The 12495-nt window shown below is 37.0% G+C and overlaps 1 protein-coding gene across 3 annotated transcripts in view; it reads left to right on the plus strand.

The window, feature by feature from the left end:
• The window catches only part of NOP58 (NOP58 ribonucleoprotein), a 33814-nt gene extending 29697 nt beyond the window's left edge, over nt 1-4117 (plus strand). For all 3 annotated transcript variants that reach the window (XM_007089981.3, XM_042995082.1, XM_007089982.2), the window contains 3 exons: nt 185-318; nt 3142-3314; nt 3743-4117. In XM_007089981.3, coding sequence (XP_007090043.1) covers nt 185-318; nt 3142-3314; nt 3743-3793 — 358 coding nt within the window. In that variant the 3' untranslated portion in view covers nt 3794-4117. The remainder of the gene's footprint in view (nt 1-184; nt 319-3141; nt 3315-3742) is intronic.
• The last annotated feature ends 8378 nt before the right edge of the window (nt 4118-12495 follow it).

A 12495-nucleotide genomic window follows, 5' to 3' on the forward strand; every position in this document is an offset into this window, starting at 1 on the left:
GGAAAATAGTAAAACCTCTTTACCTTTTGGGAACTATTAGTTTTCATAAACTGCCCCACAGCCACTAAAGTAAAACAGCATTGTATGCTTATGTAAGTATTATCTACTAGTATTTCCTTTAAATCTGTTTAGAATTATTTCATACAAGTATTTGTAGAAATTTTCTATAATTTGGCTCTTTCAGTGAAGTGAAGACATATGATCCTTCTGGTGACTCCACACTCCCAACCTGTTCTAAGAAACGCAAGATAGAACAGGTAGATAAAGAGGATGAAATTATTGAAAAGAAGGCAAAAAAAGCCAAGGTTAAAATTAAAGGTCAGTTTAAATTTTTTGAATGTTCTTTATATATATATATATTTTTTAATGTTTATTTATTTTTGAGAGAGAGCGCACATGTGAGTGGGGAAGGGGCAGAGTGACAGGGAGACACAGAATCTGAAGCAGGCTCTAGGCTCTTGAGCTGTCAGCACAGCTCAACACAGAACTCAAACCCATGGACCATGAGATCATGACCTGAGCCGAAATTGGACGCTTACCGACTGAGCCACCCGGGCATCCCTATATTATTTTTTAAGACAGACAGACTTCAGAAATCTTGGGAAAGTACATGCCACTGAACTTTATTGTAAAATCACCCATATTGAAAGCTAATGGTGTTTTAATAAGCTGCCATGTTCTCTGGGAATAGTTCAGGTACTGTTAGATATATCAGACTTCATAGAGGAATGTGAGAAGCATTTCTTTCAATATGTGGAATCCTGTATTATGCTAAGTGTACCAAACTTTAGTTAACTACCATGTGAGCTATTTTGAGAATAGCTTAAAACATAAAAAAATGCTTATGGTTTCTACGTTATTCAAGTATTTTTGTTATATAGTTAAGGGTAGAATTCACAGCAGTGGTTTTCTTCATTGTTTCTGTTACATAGAACGGACTATAGTAATAACATTGGGTAGCCTGCCGTTACAGTAATATTTAATAGGTGCTCTCCAGTGAACTAGGCTGTCTCGCAAAGTTGATAAGACAGTAATTCTGTTTACTAGCAGTACTTGTGTTGAATGCCTACAGACTAGTCCAACAAGAGTATCATGCATTAAAATAATGACTGATTTAATTTTTGGTTTCTAAATAGCTTAGTGGTCAAAAGTATACTATCAGCAAATGGGAATTCCTACCCTAGCTGAAGAGAACATAAACAAGTTATTCAGCTTCTACACTTCTGTTTACTTATTGAACAGTAAGGTGATCCCTAGGTCCCTTAATTAGCATTTGAAACACCAGACTCCAGGATTGTATCTTCACTTATATATCCATCCAGTAAGCTTTTTAAACTTGAACTTTCGTGGATCCTTGTTACTCTCAGTCTGTTGCTCTCCAATTTATTTTTCTTATAAATAGCAATTCTGGTTGCTTTGGCCTTTAACTTTCACTCTTCGAAAACCTACTCTGGCAACAAATCCTTTTTTTTTTTTTTTTTAGAACTTATATTTTTGAGTAATCTCTACACCCAGTATGGCGCTCATACTTAAAACCCCGAGATCAAGAGTTGCATGCTCTGTCGACAGCCACACACCCCTATTTTGGCAACAAATCCTTTCAATTCAGTTCTACTTTGAAAATATATCCAGGGGCACCTGGGTGGCTCAGTCGGTTAGCTGTCTGACTTCAGCTCAGGTCATGATCTCACGGTTTGTGAGTTCGAGCCCTGCGTCGGGCTCTGTGCTGACAGCTCAGAGCCTGGAGCCTACTTCAGATTCTGTGTCTCCCCCTCTCTCTACCCCTCCCCTGTTCAAGCTCTATGTCTCTCTGTCTCTCAATAATAAATAAACGTTAAAAAAAAAAAATGTAAAGGGGCGCCTGGGTGGCTCAGTCGGTTGAGCGTCCGACTTCAGCTCAGGTCATTATCTCGCTGTCTGTGAGTTCAAGCCCTGCATCGGGCTCTGTGCTGACAGCTCAGAGCCTGGAGCCTGCTTCGGATTCTGTGTCTGCCTCTCTCTCTGCCCCTCCCCCACTCATGCTCTGTCTCAGAAATAAATAAACATTAAAATATATATATATATATATATATATATATATATATATATATATCCAGAGTCTAACCACTTGTCATATCCACCACTGCTGTTCTTAATGTAGCAGCCACCGTGACACCCATTAGCTCTGATTCAGTCCTACTCCTTGCTCACTCTGCTGCAGCCACACTGACCTCCTCCTTATTCCTTAAACCTGCCAACTCCCCTTCTCTCCCAAAATAACCTTAGCATTTGCTATTCTCTATACCTGGAAAAATTTTCCTCAGGATAATATTTTTCCATCATTCACTCACTCCCTTGCTTCTTCCAGGTGTTTGTCTGACTGCCCTGTCTAAACTATCCATACGCATTGTCTTCTTCAATGTTCCCCTTCCTGCTTTATTTTTACCTTTAGCACTGATTACTGTGTAAAATATTGTATAGTTGTATCATTTTGGGTTTTTTTCTCTACTAAAATAAAAGATATATAAGGACAAGGAGTTTGTCTGTTTTATGCCTTGTTGTATCTCAAATCGTAGAATACAACCTGGTATTTAGTAGGTGCTAAATGAATTTTTGGTGAATGACTTGTTTTTTTCCCTTAAAGGTGAATGAGTTTCTAATGATAGCTACCTATTATTGAGTCCTCATTCTAATGCCCCAAGTATTATATGTTATCTCATTGAGTCCTAGTTGTCATCCAGTGAGGTAGACATCACTAAATTTTACAGATGAGTAATATGAGTTTACAGAAGTCAAATGACTTACTCTCCAGGTCCCACCAGGTTGAATAAACCCAAGTGTCCTAACTCTGGAGCATAAACTCTTAATCATTTCTAATATAATTGACAGTTTGCAAAAATAGTTTCAATGTGTTTTATTCCTAATTTCTATACATAGCTACCTGATCTCATGAGAAATTTCTTTGAGCTTTATATCATTTAAGTTAGAGTTAATGGACTAGACAGGAGTTCCAAGGACCTTTCCACTTATAGAATTTTATAATAAACATTGGCTAGTTAACCAGAATGATGGGGGAAAAAAGTGAGATTCTAAAAGTTTGGGGTGGGGGAAGTGAGGTCTGACACAATGTTAATTGTTGTGTCTTTATACTTACCCATTCAGTTGAAGAAACCACAACAGTAGCAGCCGAAGAAGAGGAAGAAGAGGAAGAAGGAGTACTAGTGGTGGAAGAACAGGAGACATCTGTGAAGAAGAAGAAGAAAAAGGACAAAAAGAAACATATTAAGGAGGAACCACTTTCGGAGGAAGAACCGTGCACTAGCACAGCAATTCCTGTATGTTTGTTTTTAATTGCCAACATTTTGTTGGTATGGACAGGGTCTCTGTATTTTATTCTATTCTCTTTATCAGAAATGAGCAAGCAGTTATGGTTTTCAATGATGAAATAGTAAAAATAAAAATGATATTTTTACAAAGAGCCATTTCCTAAACGTAGAATCTTACTGCAAAATAGGTTTGCCTTGAGAAAGAAAGAATATGATTTGCTGCAGATCACTTTTGGTTTTTATATTTTTTGGGTTTTTTGTTTTTATATTTTTGCTAACGATCACTTTCATAGAGGTGGTTTTTATATTTTTAGGTTTTAATCTTTAACCCAAATTTATTTTTAAGGAAAATAGATCTCCTTTGTTCTTATAGGAAAAGTTATTGTTACCCATACATTTACAGCTCTTTCAAAAGCCTTCTTGTTGGTTATTTTCAGAGTCCAGAGAAAAAGAAGAAAAAGAAAAAAAAGAGAGATAATGAGGACTAATTGAAGGGAACCATCTTTGAATCACCTGGATACATCACACTTCAGTCAGGAATATATCAGAGATGCTCTCCAATTGAGAGAACGTTGGATGAAACAAAGTGATTGATCATCTATAGCTTTCCAAACCTATTTGTGTCTTGACACCAATTCTGATAATTTGATTATGTTATCATTTCTTAGAGTCTTTGTTATACAAATAAAAATATTTTCTTTGTATTTTGAGGCAGTTCTGTGATCTCTGTATTTTAGGTAGACAGCCTTGGCCCTTTATTCTATCTAGCATTTGATGGTTATTGCTTTGATAATTAAAGCTGAGAAGTGAGAGTTGTGACTTGTTAATTTGAAACTTAGCCTTTTGGGAGGTCATGTAGATGGACCAATTTGAGAGCCTCACACTAATGTTTCTTTTTTCCTTTTTGGACTCTTTTTCTCCTATTTTTCCGCCTCTGTATTTATTTAAATAAAGCTGTGTTTTGTGTTCAGAATTTTTAAATTAAGTGAGCACAACTTTTCTGTATCTCTTCAGAAAGAAAAAATTGTGTTCCTAAACTTTATTTACTTCAGAGTTCTGAATGGATCAACAAAGTAATTATCATAGATGCAATTTTTTTCTAAAGTGACAATTTTAAAAGGATAATACAAAGTAATTTTATAGTAAAGAATGGGGGAATAACAAGAAAACAAGACCAAAAATAAAATGTCCATGGGTATAAACCAAGATACAGAACACCAAAGAACAGTCTTTTTTTTTTTTTTTTATTAGAGAAACAGTTTATTTTTAGTTTTTTAATTTTATTTAAATCCAAGTTAGTGTAACATACAGTGTGAGAATGTTTTCAGGAGTAGAAGTTAGTGGTTCATCATTTAAATATATCACTTAGTGCTTATCCCAACAAGTGCCCTCTGGGCAGTCTTTGTTTCTAAAATGCAGTATTTAGTACGTGGACAACAGCCTGATTGACAGCTCTATAATCATGGCAGCCACAAGTTTCATAAGACTGTTAGGTCTTGCATCCCTGTGTTTGTCACGGGCATGATGCTAAAGCCTGGTTCAATAAGCATCCAACAGGTGGAGGAGCCGAAATGATTATAACTTTGCGTTCCACCTCTGCTTTTCATGTAACTGGGAGCAAATCCACAGCCCCTCAACTTTAGTTTCTCACTTGGAAATTAGAGATGATGGTCAGCTTTACCTCTCCACCAACATTGGTTTGTAGAAAATTAGAGAAATTTTCAGAGATGTAAGTACAATTAGATATTTAGAGTATATGCTACATGAAGTACAGGTAGCCATCCCTAGATACAATTGTATAATAAAGCTGATTATTTTGCTTCTAAGAGAATGTTATCATTTTGTATGGTTCATTAGTACCCCAGACACATTCTTGATATGGAACATAACAGATTTTTAACAGCTTTTGATGAAAGTTGCCCTGCAAAGGGCTTTATGGTCAAAAGCTTTTTATCTGAAACAAGATAGACCTTGAGAATGCTAATTAATAAACTTAAAAACCTCGTTGAATCACAGAGCCATCAGCTTTGTTAAGCACTAAAGTCTTAACTGCTTGAAACACTAACCAGAAGGTAGATTCTGGTTCTTTGTGCTAAAATGATGTGCTTGTTCTATTGAAGAGCCTTGGGATCTTAGCCGGAAATCTAAATGTGAAATGGGAAGCACAGGTGAATTTTATATACCTAATTTTGATAGAAAACTTGAATTTCTGTGAGTGGGCCACATAAACTGTTTTAACTCTTAATGATTCGAGCACCTGGCTGTCTTCAATTGATAGAGCATGGGGCTTTTGAGGTGTCATAAGGTCAAGCCCACATTGGGCATATACTTAAAAAATCAAAATTTCCTGATTCTCAAAAAAAAAAAAAAAAGATCTAGTCCACATTTTTCCCTTCAAAAATGTAAATATAGGGCACCTGGGTGACTCAGTTAAGCATCCAACTTTGACTCAGGTCATGATGCAGTTTGTGAGTTCAAGCACCATGTTGGGCTCTCTGCTGTCAGTGCAGGGCCCACTTCAAATCCTCAGTCTCTCTCTCTGTCCCTCCCCTGCTCATGCACTCTCAAAAATAAAAAAAGTAAATTTATATTTTTTGGCTGAAAGTATTTCTATATGTATCTACTATTTTCTGGGTCTTCAGTGTGCTTATCAAGATTTTGGATAAGCTGTATTCAATCCAGACTCCAAGCTCAGATCACTTTTCTGCAGTTCTTTATTCATTTGTTGCTTTTCTAAGGCCATTTTTTAAAACTTGGCTCAGGCCCATCCTCTATCCCAGCTGTACCACTTAGAATAATGGGCATTAGGGCCAAGTACCTAAAACTTCGAACGTGCATAAAAATCACCTGGGGATCTTGATAAACTAGATCTGAGTCAGTAGATCTGAATTGGAGCCTAAGATTCTTCATTTTTAGTTAGCTCTTAGGTGATTCTTGTTGGAGGCCACATTTAGGATATATAGTAAGGTACTCAGGCAAATTACTTAAACTCTCAGATTTGTCTGAAACTGGGTTGCTCTAAGAATAAGGTGAGAATTTTTAAAGGAGTTTTTAAAGCCATTAATTTCCTTTTGCATACCTTGAATATCTTCACTCCCCAGTTGTAGACCTTCCCTGTGTGTTCTTACCTGTCCGGGTTTCTGCAATATAGTAGGGCCTTAGTGTTTGTGTAGTGATGAGGGTATGACCTGTGGATGAATTAAGTTTTTCATAACTGTTATATTCAGAAGAAAGCAAAATTAAGAATGCTGGGGTCCCTGGCTAACTCAATCATTAGAGTTATGTGACTCTTGATCTCAAGGTTGTGAGTTTGAGTCTCACGCTGGGTGTAGAATTTACCTTAAAAAAAAATTAACAATGCCACTTTTGATGTTTTTTTTTTTTTCTCCCTCCTCATGAGCTTTTTTCTTTAAAAAAAAAAAAAATGTTTATTTTGAGAAAGAGTATGCGAGCAAGGGAAAGGCAGAGAAAGGGAGAGAGAATCCCAAACAGACTCTGCCGTCACCGCAGAGCCCAGCGCAGGGCTCGAACCCACGAACTGTGAGATCATGACCTGAACGGAAATCAAGTTGGATGCTTAACCGACTGAGTCATCCAGGCACCTCTATCATTTCTTTATATATTTTGGATAGTAACCCTTAATCAGATACATCATTTGCAAATATCTTCTATTCAGTAGGTTACCTTTTAGTTGTTTGTTGTGCAGAAACCTTATTTTGATGTAATTCCAATAGTTAATTTTTGCATTTGTTTCTCTTAAGTTGCTTTGGCCATTGTCAAAGAAGTTACTGCCTGTGTTCTCTTCTAGAATTTTTATGGTTTCAGATCTCACATTTAGGTCATTTAATCCATTTTGAATTTATTTTTGTGTATGGTGTAAGAAAGTAGTCTAGTTTTCCCAACACCATTTGTTGAAGAGACTTTTTCTCATTGGATATTCTTTCTTGCTTTGTCAAAGATTAATTGGCCCTATAGTTGTGGGTTTTTTCTGGGTTTTCTGTTCTGTTCCATTGATCTGTATGTCTGCTTTTGTGCTAGTACCACACTGTTTCAATTACTACAGCTTTGTAATATAACTTAAAACCCAGAATTGTGATGCCTGCAGCCTTGCTTTTCTTTTTCAGAATTGGTTTGGCTATTCAGGGTCTTTTGTGGTTAATACAAATTTTAGAATTATTCTAGTTCTGTGAAAAATGCTGTTGGTATTTTGATAGGAATTGTATTAAATTTTGATAGGAACTGCATTAAATGAGTAGATTGCTTTGGGTAGTACAGACATCTTAACAATATTTGTTCTTCCATTCCATGAGCATGGAATGTGGAATGTCTTTCCATTTCTTTTTGTCATCTTCAGTTTCTTTCATCAGTGTTTTATAGTTTTCAAAGTACAAGTCTTTCACCTCTTTGATTAGATTTATTCCTGGGTATCTTACTGTTTTTGATGCAATTGTGAATGGGATTGTTTACTTAATTTCTCTTTCTGTTGCTTCGCTGTTGGTGTATAGAAATGTAACCGATGTTTTCACATTGACTTTTCTATCCTGCAACTTTACTGAGTTTATCAGTTCTAGTGGGTTTTTTGTTGGAGTCTCTTGGACTTTTTAAAAAAATTTTTTTATTTAAAAAAATTTGTTTAATGTTTATTTCTGAGAGACAGAGAGCATCAGTGGGGGAGGGGCAGAGAGAGAGGGAGACACAGAATCAGAAGCAGGCTCCAGGCTCTGAGCTGTCAGCACAGAGCTCGACATGGGGCTCGAACCCACAGACCTGAGCAGAAGTTGGACGCTCAACCGACTGAGCCACCCAGGTGCCTCATCGGATTTTCTATATATAGTATCGTGTCATCTGCAAATAGTGAAAGGTATACTTCCTCTTTACCAATTTGGATGTCTTTTATTTCTTTTTGTTGTCCGATTGCTGTGGCTAGGACTTCCCAGCACTGTGTTAAATAAAAGTGGTTAGAGTGAACATCCTTTTCTTCTTCTTGACCTTAGGGGAAAAGCTCTCAGTTTTTTCCCATTAAGGATGATGTTAGCTGTGAGTTTTTAGTTGGACTTCATTATGTTGATGTATGTTCCCTCTAAACCTACTTTGTTGAGGGCTTTTGTCATGAATGGATGTTGTACTTTGTCAAATGCTTTTTCTTTTTTCTTTTTATTTTTTTTTTTGCATCTGTTAAAATCATATGGTTCTTATCCTTTCTCTTTTGATGTGATGAATCACGTTGATTTGCAAATATTGAACCACCCCTGCAACCCAGGAATGAATCCCACTTGATGGTGGCAAATGATTTTTTTTTAATGTATTGTTTGATTTGGTTTGCTAGTATTTTTGTTGAGGATTTTTGCATTTATGTTCATGAGAGGTATTGGCCTGTAGTCTCTTTTTGTGGTGTCTTCATCTGATTTTGGTATCAGAGTAATGATGGCTTCATGTATGAATTTGAAAGTTTTCCTTCCTTTTCTATTTTCTGTAATAGTTTGTGAATAGGTATTAACTCTTTTTATTCTTTCAATGTTTCTTTATTTTTGAGAGAAAGAGCACAAGCGGGGGAGGGGCATAGAGAGAGGGAGACACTGAATGCTAAGCAGGCTCCAGCTCCAGGCTGTCAGCACAGAGCCCGATGCAGGGCACAAGGAACTTGAGATCATGACCTGAACTGAAGTTGGACGCTTAACCAACTGAGCCACGCAGGCACCCCGGTATTAACTCTTTAAATGTTTGGTAGAATTCACCTGCAAAGCCATCTGGTCCTGGACTTAATTTGTTGGGAGATTTTTTTTATTACTGATTCAATTTCTTTGCTGCTTATGGGTCTGTTCAAATTTTCTATTTCTTCCTGTTTCAGTTTTGGTAGTTTATATGTTTCTAGGAATTTATCCATTCTAGATTGTGCAGTTTGTTGGCATATAGTTTTTCATAGTCTCTTATAATTGTTTGTATTTCTGTGGTGTTGATTGTTATTTCTCCTTTCTTATTTATGATTTTATTTATTTGAGTCCTTTCTTTTTCTTGGAAAGTCTGGCTAAAGGTTTATCACTTTTATTGATTTTTTTCTTCAAAGAAATAGCTCCTAGTTTTATTGATCTGTTCTATTGTTTTTTTAGTTTTTCTATCATTTATTTCTGCTCTAATCATTATTTCCTTCCTTCTGCTGGTTTTAGTTTTGTTTATTCTTTTTCAAGTTGTTTTAGGTGTAAGGTTAAGTTGTTTAAGGTTTTTCTTGCTTCTTGATGTATGGCTGAATTGCCATAAACTTTACTTTTAAAACTGCTCTTGCTGTGTCCCAAAGGTTTTAGACCATTGTGTTTTCATCTTTGTTTCCATGTACTTCTTTATTTCTTTCCTTATTTCCTGGTTGAACATTCATTATTTAGTAGCATGTTATTTAACCTCCATGCATTTGTGGTCTTTCTAGATTTTTCTTGTGGTTAGGTTATATACAGTTTCATAGCGTGTGGTCAGAAAGATGCATAGTATGGACTTCCATCTTCTTTAATTTGTTGGGGCTTGTTTTGTGATTTTTTTCTTTCTTTATGAAAATGCTTTAAGAAGACCACTAAATCTAAGAGCCTAAGTGATAAACTCATGTTTTTTGGGCCTTGAGCTCAGTTTTCTATTATGTCCTATGGCCATTAACTGTAAACTTTATTGCTTTCAAAAGTCAACATTTGTTGACTTTTTCAAATACAACTTTATAGATTATTTTTTAATAATTTTTCCATTAAAAACATTTCTTGTAGCAAATGTCAAATGGTGATTCTTCTCAAGTATTTATAGTTGTTCTGGGTTTGGTTTTAAGGAGAAATTAGAAGTAATGAGAAGTGGTTTTCAAAACTTGTGGGAATTACAGATACCTGGAGGACTTTTTAATTTTTTTAAATTTATTTTGAGAGAATATTTTTTTCTCTTTAAGTTTATTTATTTATTTTGAGAGAGAGCACACAGGGAGGGGAGGGGCAGGGAGAGAGAATTCCAAGCAAGCTCTGCACTGATGGTGCAGAGCCGGATGCATGGCTCAATCCCAGGAACCATGAGATCATGACCTGAGTCAAAATCTATAGTCAGAAGCTTAACCGACTGAGCTACCCAGGTGCCCCGAGAACTTTTAAAAAGGTACATTGCTGATTTGGTAGATCTAGGATATAGGGCTCAAGAATATGCACTTTGGGGGCACCTGGGTGGCTCAGGTGGCTGAACATCTTACTTTGGCTCCTGTCATGATCTCACAGGTTGTGAGTTCAAGCCCTGCATTGGACTCACTGCTGTCACTGTCAGCTCTGAGCCAACTTCGGATCCTTTGTCCCTCCCCTCCTTCTCAAAATAAAAATTTTAAAACATTTTTTAAAAAAAGAGAAGGGGTGCCTGGGTGGCCTAGTCAGTTAAATGTCTTGACTTTGGCTCAAGCCCAGCATCAGGCTCTGTGCTGACAGCTCAGAGGCTGGGGCCTGCTTCAGATCTTGTGTTACCCTCTCTCTCTGCCCCACTTGTGCTCTGTCTCTCAAAAATAAATAAAAACATTTTTTTTTTAATATGCACTTTGGAGGCTCCTGGGTGGCTCAGTCGGATAAGCATCTGACTCGATTTCAGCTCAGGTCATGATGTCATAATTCATGAGATCAAGGCCCCCAGTCAGGGTCTGTGCTGACATTGTGGAGCCTGCTTGGGATTCTCTCTCTCTGCCCCTCCCCTGCTTGCTCGCTCACTTTCTTGCTTTCTCTCTCTCTCTCTCTCTCTCTGTCTCTCAAAATAAATAAACTTTAAAAAAAATAAGGAATATGCACTTTGACAAGCTGATGATGTTTATACATTGACCACTATACTAGGAGGATTCCCTTATATTGCAAACTAATACCTACTTTGATGGCCAAGAACTCAAGCCTGTGCCTCTTATTAAAATGAGCACCACTGCAATCCTGTCATTGGGCAGCAGTTGTGCTATTTCACTAGTTAATTTTGAGGAAGCTCCTGGGGCTGGGGACTTAATGTGTACAGTGCTTTTCCCACATAAAGGAGGCAAACTTTGGTTGGGTACAAGAAATAAAATTATCAGCCTTCTTTCCTGTCTTAAGAGTTTGATTTTGAAGGAATCTAATTGTTGATTTTATAAGTGTTCTGTACATATTTACTATAAAAGTGAAAAAACAGCCTATGTTTTAAGTTTGTGAGAATAAAACAGATTTAAAGCAGTACAGGGACGCCTGGGTGGCTCAGTCAGTTAAGCCTCCAACTTTGGCTTGGGTCATGATCTCACGGTTTGTGGGTTCGAGCCCCAAGTGGAGCCTGCTTGGGATTCTCCCTCTCTCTCTTTGCTTCCCTCTCTCTCTGCCTCTCCCCCACTTGCACTCATGTGCTCTCTCTCTCTCTCTCTCTCTCTCTCTCAAATAAGTAAACTTAAAGCAACACACACAGAGGAAAAAGCACACAAAAGCATCTCTGAAAGAAACATCAATGAGATAAATTTATGGACTAACCCCATATATGCAAGTGGCTGAGATTTCTCGGTCTTCCTTTGGTTGATTATAACCTTAAAAAGAATACAAAATCAACGTTCATACTAGCATCATTATTTTATCATCTCCAAGTGTCTACTATTTAGTATTTTTCTTTGGAGTAGTTCTAGATTTTGGTTTTGTTTTTTCTGGCTGTTTCATTACAAAGCTGCAATGAATGTCTTTATACATGTGTCTTTATGTACTTGTGTTTCCTTAGGATAAATTTCTAGATGTAGAATTACTATATCAAAGATATACAAGTGTAAAATGGTATCCAGTTTGTGGGGCTGACTGGCTCCATAGAGTATGTAGCTGATGATCTCAGGGTTGTGAGTTACAAGCCCCATGTTGGGTGTGGAGCCTACTTAAAACAAAAATGACTTAAAACATAGTGCCAGTTTGCCTTCAAAATATTCCAGTAAATTTATACTCCAACCAATAGTGTTAAGAGAAAGCCTTTTCAGGAACTGTCTCATAATTGTCTATTAGCATCTGCCCTAACCCCTTACTCGCTAACATAGTTTTTTACATAGTTAACTTTTAAAAAATACTAACATGAGGGGCTCCTGAGTGTCTCAGTCATTTAAGTATTCAACTTTGGCTTGGTCATGATCTCACAGTTTGTGGATTCAAGCCCCGCATCAGGCCCTGCTTTTACGGTGTGCAGAGCCTGCTTCGGATCCTCTGTCTCTCTG

The sequence above is a fragment of the Panthera tigris genome, chromosome C1 (genome assembly GCF_018350195.1).
Source record: "Panthera tigris isolate Pti1 chromosome C1, P.tigris_Pti1_mat1.1, whole genome shotgun sequence".
NCBI classification, from domain to species: domain Eukaryota; kingdom Metazoa; phylum Chordata; class Mammalia; order Carnivora; family Felidae; genus Panthera; species Panthera tigris.